Genomic DNA, 12,926 nt, shown 5'->3' on the forward strand with positions numbered 1-12,926 from the left:
TGTTCTCCTATTCCAAATGAGGGCAAAATACAGTTTTCTGGGTTAATGAAAAATGTTATTTTGGCTCTTGGTTAGTTTCTTTGGGGCTTTTTGGGTTTTGGGGTTGTTTGTTTTGGGATTTTGTTTGTTTGTTTGGGGAGGTGTTTTTTTTGGTTGGTTGGTTGGTTGGTTGGTTTTTCTTCTTTTAAGTTTGGAAAAAAGTTAGACATCAGGAAATCAGGAGAAAATGAAATCTGTTTGTGTGGCAAGGGTCGTGATGGGATGTATGTTCTACATACCCTCTCCCACATAGTCCTGCTTCTACTCTTTTGCTTTTTGTTGTTCTTTTGAATTCCCTTTCTATTAGTTGATGAGGAATATCCCAAACTAAGCTCCCATATCTAAGCTTCTCCACTAGAAATAGCTTTTGTATCAACTAACTTTCTCTTCGTGAACTTTACCACCCAAATCAGCAGGGCTCCATTCCTAAACTTTTCTATCCAATGCTGAGGGGTGGAAATGAGTTTTGTTTTGGTTTATTCCTGCATTTCAAACCAGATGAAATTCTTGTCTGACCATGTGAGCACAGGACTGCATTTTTCAGGAGTTCACATCCCTGGAGAAAGGGCAGTTTCTAATACAGGACTGGGAACAGAATTAAGCTTATGTTGTATTTTGGGTACTATCTGTGTAACTCCAGGTCTGAGGTTTTCTCATGAAGGGCAGAACTGCTGGTGGAAGAGTTAACAAAAAGTGGTGTAAAGAGACACATGTTTTCATGGAAGTCTTGCCCTTGCTTTACCCAGCTGGCCAGATCTTCACAGGTACCCCAGCTCCTTGCTACTCTACAGAACAGCTGAGCCAGTTGTTACCCTTTGGGGACTGTAATCTTCACTCTGAATTAGGAGGGAAGAAAAATCTCTTCATCCATAGCTTCTCAGATTAACAATGTATGGCAGCAGCAAAAGTGCAAACAAAAATGAGGCATGCACTTGTCTGTGTTATGTATGAAAATGTATTTGAATGTTTCCTCTGTCTTCCTTTGGAATTGAGTCTTACCACATCCTTTTGCAGTTGTTGAGAAATTAAAAGTTTATTTCAGCTGAGGATGGTGACCAGCATAGCCAAGGGTTGAGCAATTGATGGAAAAGACATGTTACCTGGATTTAAGACAAATAGCAAACTAAACTCAAGCATCCTTTGTGAAACTGCTGCTGGCAGCCTCGTTCCTACTTCATCATTAGTGAGTATCTCTGTCAGTTAGTTAAATAACTAGGTCAGCCTGGGAGAGAAAAAACATGTTCCTTGATCTTCTGTGCTGTCCCTCCTGTTTTCCCATGTGTTTCTCTTTATAGCCCATTTCTCAGCTACCCAAGTTAGGAGCATGTTTGCATTGTCAAGTGTGAAGCTATGCGGGAGAGGCAGGTATGTCTGGTGAGTGTGGTGGGGAGGGGGGAGCACAGGACTTTCTCCCCAGGTGCCTCAGAGGCCAAGGAAGGGGCACGTTCACCTGCTGGTTTGGAGTTTCCCCCATTGCTCTTGGCTGGGGAGGGGATGCACTTTGCAGAGCTGGAGCATCAATGCATCCATGAAGAGGGCAGCGAGGGTAATTCTGGGTACCACTGGCTCTGCAGCCTGCTTCACTTCCTGCCCAGCACATCAAGGAGACAAGGATGAGTTCAGATGCAAACACAGCCCACAGGGCTCTGCCCTGGCTAGCTGGGGGTTGGGGTTTTTGTGTGTGTGATCCCTTTCCTGATGACCAAATCTTGTTCAGTGTGGCCATTGAGCTACACATAACAGAGGCTCAGTGATGGCTAAGACTTGGAGAAAGTTTGTGCTCTTGTTGCATGAATTCATGTTGCAATTGCCTGACCTGATTAAGTTAATTATTTCCAATCTTTATATGGTCTCAAACTGAAAGAAAAATCCAGGCTGTAGCCTTACATCAAGCTTGGCTGAAACTCTTCTATGCTGATGAAAGAGGCAGTGGCATCAACTTGCATTGCACTTCCCTGTAGTCTGCTCCTGACAATATCTCCAGAGTTTCACAGTTAATATGACAGACAGATTAAAAACTACTGAGTAAAAACTGCCACGTATTATTTAATCCTTTTCTGAAAAAATTCTTCTCACATTATGCCATATCATGTAACAAGCATTTAGTCCTTTGTCCACTAGTTTTAAGATAGATTTGAGTCAAAATTCCCTGTGTACGTGAATAGATGGTCTACTTAGCTCAAGCTCTCCAGAACTTAAATATTCTTTTTTAGAATTTCTTTTTATTCCCTACTTCTGCTAAGCCCAAGAGCTTTTCCCATTGGAATTCTTTAACATCAGCAATAATTTGTATTTTGCTATTAATATCTGGTGCTGATTATCCCATCATTTGTCAATGCCATCTATCACTATTATAAAAACCTTAGCGTTTCAATAGGAAACTTTAATAGTTCAGCAGATGACATCCTGTTTGTTGCATTTAGTTTCTGTTCTTACATTTTTATTGTTGCATTCCCCATAATGAGATTCTAGGTTTTTAAGAATATAGATGCCTTTTCTGAAGTCTAAATGTCCTATAATAAAGCATTTCTCAGAGGGAAAATGACTTGGCAATAGTATTTTCAGAATTAAAGATCATCTGTTTCCATCTCCCCTGCCATGGGCAGGGACGCCTTCCACTAGCCCAGGTTGCTCAAAGCCCTGTCCAACCTGGCTTTGAAAACTTCCAGGAATGGGACAGCCACAGCTTCTCTGGGTGAAGAGTTCAAGCTGTTTGTTACCTGCCTGGGTGCAAGTTAACAGCTCTTCTCCTGCAGCTTCTGAAAGGTTTGCTGGTGAAATGAAGCCTGCGAGGCCGGGAGGTGTGAGTATATCTCCTGTTTCAGGTATTCCCTTGTGCCTGTTCTTGCTGTGGGCAGGTTCTCCCCTGCCCCGGCCAGGGTCATCTCTAAGGGAGTCACACACACAAACATCAGCCTTCTTGAAATGCAGAAAGCATTTCCTTTAAAAAGGGAGGGGAAAACTCTGAGAAAATACCAAAAGTGAAGCACAGGCTGTGACTTCTTGCAGTGGCAATTATTTTAAGTGAACTGCCTGTAAAGATTTTGCAGTTTGAAGTGGCAGGTTGTGTATTCTGTGCAGACAGGATTGTTAACGTGTGAAACATGCTAAAAATTGACCGATAAAGGCACCTGAGTATTTCAAACATAAATAGTGTATACCGAAATAGCTACAGAGCAGATGGCCTGGCTCCACACACACCTTGCTGACCAGAATACTCGAGCAACACAACAGCCAAAATCTCTCTGACTTCAAAGCTGATCAGCTGCAAAGGCAAGGGTTATCCTCATGCCACCCTTTATCTGTCAGGCACAAACGCTCCTGTATACGCTAATTAGTGTATCCTAGAGGGATAATGAACCTCAGGTTTGTTTGAACTTGCTACTGCCCCGGCAAAGCAAATCACCTGTTCTAGAGCTCAGGCTCTCAAAAGTCGGTGAGATTAAAACAACTGAGAGCTGAAATCTGATCTACGGTGGAAAGATCCCAAAACACAGAGGGCTGGCTTTGCCAGCCCGCTCACAGTGCTGCCTGCCACTGATAAACAGGCAACTGAGCCTGTTTCTCACTCTCATTTTTTACCTTGGACGCTAAGACCAAACATCCCCATTCCACATATTAACCGGGAGGTAATGCTTTTCATGCCTTGTTGTATGGTTCAACAGATGTGAAAGGGAATTATCACTTCAACATGATATCAAGACTTTTTTTTTTTTTTTTTTTTTTTTTTTTTTTTTTTTTTTAGCCGATGGCAGATTACTAAGCCCGAATTCTTGTTTAATTTTAGTGTGTTAATTGATGGAATAATGAGCATTGATTATATGTGTTTTGGCTTCGTCATTGCAATTACAGGCTCTGTTTTATTCATGAGCCAGTCCTAAAGAATGCACTAGAGATCTAAGACAGCTTAAACCTCTCAGAAAAAGGCTCTGGATTGTTTGAGTAATGACACTCTTTGATGGAAAATTAAAGGTTCTCTTTTCCCATGCTTTTTAAGATAATTAAAATCCAGGAACGGTAAGGTGGTGAACATCCTTATTCATTAGCCTTCAGTAATTTAGCTTCTACTAAATGAGGAAAACATTTTAATTCTCTAGGCCATCTGTTGCAGTCTCCTTTGTGTGTCCCGTTACATAAAGTCTCATCATGGATAGTTTTAACGTCAGCATTGTATCCTTTCACCAGGAATGATGAGCTGGATGAGGTAGTTGAAGTCACTACCTATTAACGGACCACCCTGGAATTAAAGTGGCTGCTTGGTCTTTTAAGCTGAAGTTATCCTGTCTAGACACCTCTAGGCAGAGGATCCTCAGAGAGGAGCCCGTGCACGGAGATAGGCAGTGTGACAAGCTGTGTTTTCTGATAGGGATATCCATGCCAATAACTAACAAAGTTCATTGGAGCCCTTCCAGTGCTGCTAATGTGCGACTGCTCTGCCATATGGCTCCGTGCTGCTTTTGGAAGCAGGCACTCTCTGTTCGGGTGGGAACCACAGCAGAGGCTCCCTGCTGGATGCTGCTTTGGAAGGGGTTTGGAGGCAGAGCAGGTCTCTCTGCACTGTGACAGGGAAATAGAATAAATATTAGAGTAGGAGTGTGCTCACCTAGGATAAACGCTGGATCAGGAACTAGGAAATGCTTGGATTCTGACTCTGGCTGTAGGAATAACTCACATTATAGCTTGGGGCAAGTTACATTATCCCGCACAGGGAAAGTGTCTCATTAAAATTATAATTTGTATAGCTGAATGGATGCAGCGACAAAGATATTCCTGATGCAAAGTTACACCCCCACAGGTCTAAGAGGATCTGGGTTCCATTATGAGTTTGGTTTGTTTCTGTCAAACTCCCCTGTAAAATACAAGCCCTACTTCTTGCCAGCCCAGCAGTGCCTTCCAGGGGCTGCAGTACACTGGTGTATTTACCTGGCTCCACGATTCCCAGGTAGTGTTTACATTATTGATAGGCATGGCTACAAGCAGGCTGCTTCCACGGGGCAGAGCTTCAAATGCTGCTATTACTGCAGTTGCCTGGAGATCACAAACACACTGCCCTCGGGATGTGTGGCTGCAGAGCAAGTGTTCCCAGCACGAAGCAGTACTCAGTCAGTCAACCAGCTCCTGCTTCCACCAAACAAGGCCCTCCAGCTGCTGCAGCCATGCCCAAGGGGTAAGTCATCTCTGTTATGGCATCTGGGTGATCTGCCATTTGTCTGGAAACTCATTATCTGGGTGTGTTTGTCTCTATCACACTCTGTAATTAGTTTCTAGCTATTCAGCACAAGGTGAGCAGGTTTTAGGTTTAGATTGAAAGCAGGGAGGTGCTTCTCACAGATCTGGGTCCTGCTGGAAATAAAAGTTATGTGCCTGCTCCAAACAGAGCATTGGTGGGGAGGGAATGGCAGACCCCTCTCTACTTTCCTGGGAATGAGTATAAAACTGAGAAATCTCTGGGACCTCTTTCATGTTCATGAAGAAATTACATGAAGTGTGTTTCAATGTCCCTCACTTAAAATTAATCCTCAGCTTTAGTAACAACTCCAGGCTACTCACTTAGGTGAGGGATTAGAGGCTGTGTGATGTTCTTGGCTGCTTGTAGAGGCCATTTTCCTTTCCACTGTGAAGCAAAGACACTCTCTCTTGAGAATCCCTGAGTTCCTGGGGGATTAAAAAAAAGCAGAAATGAGAAAGATCATTCATGGAGAAATTAAATACCTGACACAATTTACCAAGTGATAATTTTGCCTCTCTGCTTTCTCACCAGCAGTGTACCCATAGCCAAGCAGCTGGCATCAATAAAAGGTAAGGGGACCCCTTCATTGCCCCTTTGGGGTTCAGGTCTTTCACAACCCACATGCAGAAAGTTCTGGCAATGTCACAGGGCTTGCAGAGGCCGTGCAGATCCTCAGCTGATGCAAGTCAAGAGGGTCTCACAGGTCCCTGTGCCATGTGCTCCTGTATTGTCACATCATTTGTCTTGTCTTTTCATAAAAAAATCACAACATGTGTGTAACCTCTGCTAACAGAGGCTTGTGAGCATGCAGACTTTCAGAGTCATACACAAGTGGGGGGAATGAATCCAGCCCAAATCCCAGTATACCATAATGCTGAAGTGCAGCACTGGTGCTCAGACATGGATGTTCCTGTGCAGCCAGGCTTCCAAACGGGCCATGTTTTCCCTGATACAGGTCTCTGGGAGTCCAAATGCATCCAGGAGATGTTCACTATGGCCTGTCCCCATGGTGTGGCAGGTCCTTACTGGATGCCCAGGGTCAGGATAGAGCAGGTGGGTCTCAAGCCCCATGCTGTGTCACAGCCCTAGCTCTGAAGGAAATCTTCCTTCAGGGTGTGATTGCATGGGATATGAGGCATGTTGCTGGCCCACTCCAAATAAAATCTGGGCCAGATCCTCTGTGGGTATAAACAGTTTCAGTCTCATTAACTTTAATGAAACAACACAGATTTCCACCCACCCCAGGATGGTTCTAACAGATTCCTTTCAATTATATCTCAAAAGCCTTTTTTTTAAAATTTTTATTTTTTTGGATGAACTTTTCCTCCCTCCAGCTCTAAGAAAAGGCTCAGACCTTGAAAAGGCTTTTGCTACAGCAGCTTTGGTGTATAACAACTATGCTGATCCCGAGAGCAAGCTCAGCAAAGCTGAAACCAAGAGCTTACTGCAATCCCAGTTTTGGCATTTCATACAGGTGAGGGGCTCTGCTGAGTGGGTGGCACTGGGACAGCCCTGGCTGGGCACTTTGTGTGCAGGAATGGCAGCTCAGGCTCTGTCCTGCAGCTTGGCAAGCATCAGTCCATGGGGTAATCCCAAGTGAGACTTCAGGGATTTGGTTACAAACATATTTTGTGACAGTTGCTTTATATTGAGCCTGTGTCTAACATAGGGCCAAAGGAGGGGGACAGCAATAAACCACCACTGATGCTTGCTTGAATTTGTTTAAAGAAAACAAGGCAATTGCAAAAAAAACCCCCAACCTACCAAATTAAAACCCTTGGATGATGACAAGAGGCTGGATTTATGAAGAGAAGAAACCCATGGCATTTAATGAGATGTTTGGTGGTTTGCCAGAGCACTGAGCCAGCACTGAGAGCCAGCCCTGTGCCACGGATCTGTGTTCACTGTGCTCACTGCTGGGGTTCCTGGGGGAGAGGGGCATAAAGGAAACCCCTCACCCACCTGGCTGGGTATGGGGAAAAACTGCCATAAGCAGCACTTGTGGCTGTAAACTTCCTGTAGGGCTTTTTTTTTTCCCTCCCTGAATTAAAAAGAAAAAAAAAGTTATCAAGTGGTAGGAAAAGCTATATAGGACTAATAAAAAAGAGCTCAAATAAGTAAATGAGAGAGATAATGTCTTTACTTCCAAAAATATCAAAATCACATGGCTCGTTGGGATGGAGAAATTGGCACCAAATTAGAAACCAGGCAGCTTATTGAAGAAGAATTGAAAGTATGACTGGAAGAAATTAGGCTTGGGATCCTGAGATTGTTTGGATATTATTAAGCTAAAAAAATCTACCCTGGAACTCAAACAAGGTTTTCTCTTAAGGAAATACAAATAATAGACATCTTACAGAATTTTAATAATCCATTCCAACAGGAATGCCCAAGAGTAGCAGTGCAAAAGTTATGCCTGTAAAATCAACAAGTTTTGAGATCTTCACAATATGTATTTGTATATATTTGAATATTAAATTTAAGAGGATTGGTCAGTTGGTTGTTTCCTCCTCCCAGTTTTATCAAGACACAGGACTGCCTTTTTTGCCTAGCAGTTACCAGCTATATCAGCATCATTTCCAGTCATGATTAGGTGTCTTTTAAAAGATGTTTTCTGGATTCTGATGGAAACTTTGAGGATTGGCTGTTCTCCTTTCTGATTGCAATAATATTTCTGTTTGAATTTCTTTGGATACCTTTTGAAAAACTAATATGAATGTGGACATACCAACCTGGATGGGAAAATAAAAAAATACATTAATATTTACATAGGTAGATGTCTTTTTCTTTTTTCTAATGATGCAATAAAAAAGGAACTTCATGCCTTTTTTTTCTTTTCCCCATTTAAAATCTTCCATAGGGCCAAGAAAACAAACCAAAATACCAGGAAATCATTTCTTCCTTGGATGAGGAGTCAGAGAACAAAATTAATTTTGAAGATTTCATGATCTTGTTAGTCAGTCTCACTCTAATGTCTGACCTGCTGCAGGAGATCAAAAACGTGAAAACCACAAAATGATCTGTGATTTTAAAGAAGAAATGGCTTGACATCATATGAGGAAAGCGTGAGTGAGCTGCACACAGAGATACCACTGTGTGCCTGGATACCCTGTGCTGATCCCTTTTAAATGGAATAAAGTTGTGTCCAAACCTGGCTGAACTTAACCTTCTCTTGAAACACTCCACGAAGTCTGTCCTCAGGGATTTGTGTCTATGACATTTGTGCTTTGGGAGGGTGAGTGACTGGCTCCTGCTAGGTTCAAGGCCAGTTAACAGCTGGGGCAACCCCCAGGCCAGTTTAATGCCAGGGAAAGGCAGCCCGTGCTCTCCCAGACCTCTCCATCCTCTCCCTACAATGATGTGGGATTTGATAGAGACACAGTTGCCAGAATGTGCAGCCCCATCCCTCGAGGCAGGGCTGCCCAGCTCCACAGGCTCTCCCAGTCATCCCAGGGGGCTTCAGCCCTAAGCAGGGCACCACCAGTGATGGGTTTCACAACAGGCAATGACCACAAAATCTGTTGCTGTCTTAGGTAAAGATTGATTTTAGTTTGTCTGGTTTCCACCCCACCATTAACCCTGCTGAAGGGAACATTTGTTTACTTATATTTCCTCCTCCAACTGCTCTCTATTTGGAGATCACCATGGAAGGAATTTAAGTCCAGCACTTACAGGGCATCTTCGGCTGTGCTGTTCTTGTATGACCTGGAGAATGACCCAAATGTGCCAGCCAGCTGAATCTGCTGTTCAATCAAACTGTGAAAAGCAGAAACCAGATAAGAGATGGTCCAGACCAGGGATGGTGGAAAATAAGGGTGGCCAATAAATTATTTGCATTGGAACTGAGTGATATTGGTTAGGGCCAGAGTCTCAGTATTGAATGCTCATCATCCTAATTTGATTCCTACCTACAAAGTCCTGGCTCAGAGCCAACATTTTTCCCACTGTGACATCCCTTTGGGACATGAAAAGCAGGCTCATGCAGCAGGAAGAGAACAGCCTCTGTAAGGATTTAATAAGACTCTACCAGGATGAACAAGCCAGCAAAACGTTGGAGCCTTTTTAGTATTTTCTTCTTCCTTGGCTCAAAAGGAGAAGACAAGAATGATTTAGCTTTGGTACATGAATTTTTAACAGGAAGGGATCAAACCTTCTAGTGTTAAAAGAGGGAAATTAATGCTAGCTGAGTAATGAGATTTAACTCTTTCACATAAAAAGGCTCTTAGTGTTTTCAGGAGCTAAGATGATGTTTTGTAATGGATTTTGATGTGGAGGAAAGACTGCAGTAGAGACCAGCAGCCAACTGTTTGGAGAAGGAAGGTCTCTGTGCAGTGTGGAATGGAGCTGAAAGAAGAAATGCAAATGGATGTGGTGAGTTTTGAAATGAAGCTCAGCAGGTATAAGGTGCTGGGTTTGGACCTCAGCCAGGACATGGCCTTATCTGGAGGCTAAACATTCACAACTGGTCCTACTACAAATATAACCTCTTATCAGCAAAGCCCCTTCTGTGATGGTGGGTTGCAAGAATAGGCAGCATCCAGCCCATGGCAAGAAGTGATGAAGCCAGCAGGCAGCATTTCTGTCTGTTTGCTCAGAGACATAGAGACATCCCTCCAGCTCATCCCCCTGCTGAGGGACTGGTGTCCCAGTGCCCTGAGGATGACTGTTCCCATGGGGAGCCCATCAACCTCCCAGGAGTGGGATCACCCACATTGGTATCACAGTTTAGCACTGATACTGTGTCCCTGGTGTTACTCAGTCTCTCTCCCTGTCCCCTTGTTTTTTGGCCAGGTAGATTTGTGAAAGCCTAAAATATCAGCTGATGCTCCTTTTCTGGGGTAGGAAGATGGACTGAATGTGTGTCTCTAGGCAGGTTTCCTATTACTCAGATAAAGAAAACACAGCATAGCCCTGAAAAGATTGTTTGGGAGCCACTGGTGATGCTGGAAGCATAAATTTCCTAACATCCCTCTGTTACCAAAAAAAAAAAAAAAAAAAAAAAAGGACAAAAGGACTGAAAGGAAAAAATATTGAAAAATATTGTGAAGCCAATTAAGAAAAAGTTCTTTGAAACTGCTAAGGCTCTAACAGAGTTTTCGTTATTGCTGAAATGTTTCTAAATCTTGCATGACTTGAATTAATGACTTAAGAGCCTTTTATCAGATCAATTTGCTCTGTCATCTCATCGTGTGCAAACCCTTTTTATCCCAATTTGATGTGTTGTGAGCAACATCCTGAGTCCCTGGCTTGGATCAAAAGCCCCTTGTGCTAAGCACAGTGAAAATTCAAAGTAAGAAGCAGTTCCTGAACAACTCAATAGCAAAGATATTCAAATGGTAGGGAAGGAATAAGAGGCACAGAAAACCCAAGCACCTTGTGAGCACATGTAGCAAAGCTGAGCTGGATTCCAGCCTACACTGGGCTCCTCTCACAGAAGCCAAGGCACTGTGATGGTTTCTGGAAGAGCTTCTGAACAAAGTGAATGGGATGCAAGGCTCAATCTGCATCAGTCCTTGAAAGTCCCACCTGATGCTCAAAAGCAGAAGGACGTACTTGGAAGAGCCCCAGCATCTTCTTTTAGTTACAAATAGGCAGAAGTTTGCACCTTGACTGTGGAAGATGGTCTTTTATTTACTCAGACTATTTGTGGCTGCCATGAGCCCTCTCAGCTATTGGCTTTGAAGCTGATCTGGTGCAGACAGCATGTCTGGCTGCATCCTCAGGGAGCTGGCTGTAAGCTTGCTTAAAAAGGCTACTGTTGTGCTTTATTTTGTTCCTAGCTTACTCCTGTTGAGAGCAAAGAGAGTTTGTCATTGATTTCTCAGAGCAGAGCCCAGCAAGTGCTGAGGGGTTAAGCAGCAGCTGAGTTGATGAAATCTGCAGGTTCCTCTGCCTCAGCAAGTGGGAACATCATCTCAGTATCTGATACCCTCAGAAGTGAAAGTGGCATGAGGAGTAGCCAGTCAAGACCTGACCTCTGTGTGCTTGAGGTTGTGTTGGGATTTGTGCCATGACAGTGTTCAGGTATGAACCTTGGGAGACTGTAGACTTTGGATCTAAGCTTTAACTTCTGTTCTGAGAAGTCTGAATCATCTCTGCAGTTATGTGAGCTTTCAGATGACTGCCAGAGGGGAAATGAGGGTCAGGAAGAATTTCAGCCTCAGATCTTCAGTTTCCAAATATCAGTTCAGGAAGGCAGGCTCATTCTCATTCTTTAATTAGTCCACCTACAGCTTCTCCCCATGACTTCTTACTTTGTATTTGGCTTTAACTCTTTGGCCTGCTGAATTTAGAAACTTTTTAAAATTGGCTTTAGTCTAATCCCTGAGGGGCTCTTGCAGATTGCAGGGGAGCTCTCACATCCCAGTGCACTGACTTTGAGGTGAGTCAGGGCAGGGCTCAGCATGTTGCACTTTCTTCTGGGAGCCCAGGGCCACACACACTGTATGTACAATTTTTCGTAAGTCTGTCAGGGAAGAGAAGTACATTTTTCAACTTGTCTTGCTGTTGCTATACCTTCAGGAAGACCTCATATCTAGGGCACTGGAGTCTGGATGCTGAGGGAACCCTGAAGTCTGAGACATGTTTTCCTTGTCTCTTCCTCCCTCAGAGCAAGTGTCGTGTTACTTTTTTTGTGTAAGTTTAAACTTGCCCTGGGTGCACACTCTTTGAAAGTACCTGTGTGATGCACACCCCACCTCACTGCTGCCATGTGTCCTGGCCCATGAAAGCTTCTCAGCAGCTACATCCACTCAAATTGTGGCTGCACCAGGTCTCTTTGCAGAGAGAGGTGGAGTTTTACATTGTAGCCTGCAAAGAAAGTGGTTAAATTGTGGCTACATGGTAGGAAAACCTTCTCCAGTAGTGTTGGAATGACTTCTCCAGGGGTGTTGGAAAGATGCTGTGTGGTACAACCCTTCAGGAGCTCACACAGAGCAGAGGAAGAGCTTTGTCCCAGAATTATGTTCTCCGAAAAGTGTGATAATTTGTGAGCCTCAGAGGAGTGCTCTGAAATGTCCCTTGAAAAAATAAAATCTTTGTTTCAAGCTCAGTCAGGGAATATAAATGTATAAGAGGTGGTGGTTTATGGCTTTTTGAATTGACAGCTTTTAATCCTGCACTGACTTTACTGCAGTCAGTGGTTTACAAGGTTTCCAGTGAATCTGTCTCCTCACTTTGCTCACCTGCTATTCCCTCCCCCTATATAAGGGTTTATATCCCTAGAACTGAGTCCTCATCCAGCAAAGGTAAACAGCAAATCATATTCAACAGCTTCTGGGCCAAAATGCACATTTGGGTTTTTAAAAAATGAGTGTGTGGTTGTTTGTCAAAGATCCCCTGAGTCTCAAACAGGACCTGGAGTACTGAGGGCCCCTGGGCAGGGAGGGACAGTGATGTCCAAGATGTCTTACTCCTCTAGTAAAACCAGCAGCCCAAACAGAGTGGGCAAAATCAAGCCTCTGATTGTCCTGGGATGATCAATAAATGATGTACAGGATACCAGGAGCTCTTCCACTCCTCTCACACACAGGAGCTGGTTGGCCTCTGGGCACTCAAGCATCACTGGAGCAAAGGAGAACAAGCTCATGGGAGCTGGTTTTAGTGAGTCTTGACTTGCTGGACATGATCACTGGGAGCCTTGTTAAGTGTTAGTCAA

At 43.7% G+C, this 12,926-nt stretch overlaps 1 protein-coding gene across 1 annotated transcript; it reads left to right on the plus strand.

Annotated features, from left to right (window-relative positions):
- Nucleotides 1–5,096: 5,096 nt before the first annotated feature.
- On the plus strand, nt 5,097–8,288 carry SNTN (sentan, cilia apical structure protein; the record flags this gene model as incomplete). The annotated part of the gene is made up of 4 exons (XM_083869701.1): nt 5,097–5,206; nt 5,804–5,838; nt 6,604–6,743; nt 8,130–8,288. The coding sequence occupies 4 exons, from the start codon at nt 5,097–5,099 to the stop codon at nt 8,286–8,288; spliced, it is 444 nt and encodes a 147-aa protein (XP_083725827.1).
- Nucleotides 8,289–12,926: the final 4,638 nt, after the last annotated feature.

This window comes from Zosterops lateralis (genome assembly GCF_965231275.1).
Source record: "Zosterops lateralis genome assembly, chromosome: 11".
Taxonomy (NCBI): Eukaryota; Metazoa; Chordata; class Aves; order Passeriformes; family Zosteropidae; genus Zosterops; species Zosterops lateralis.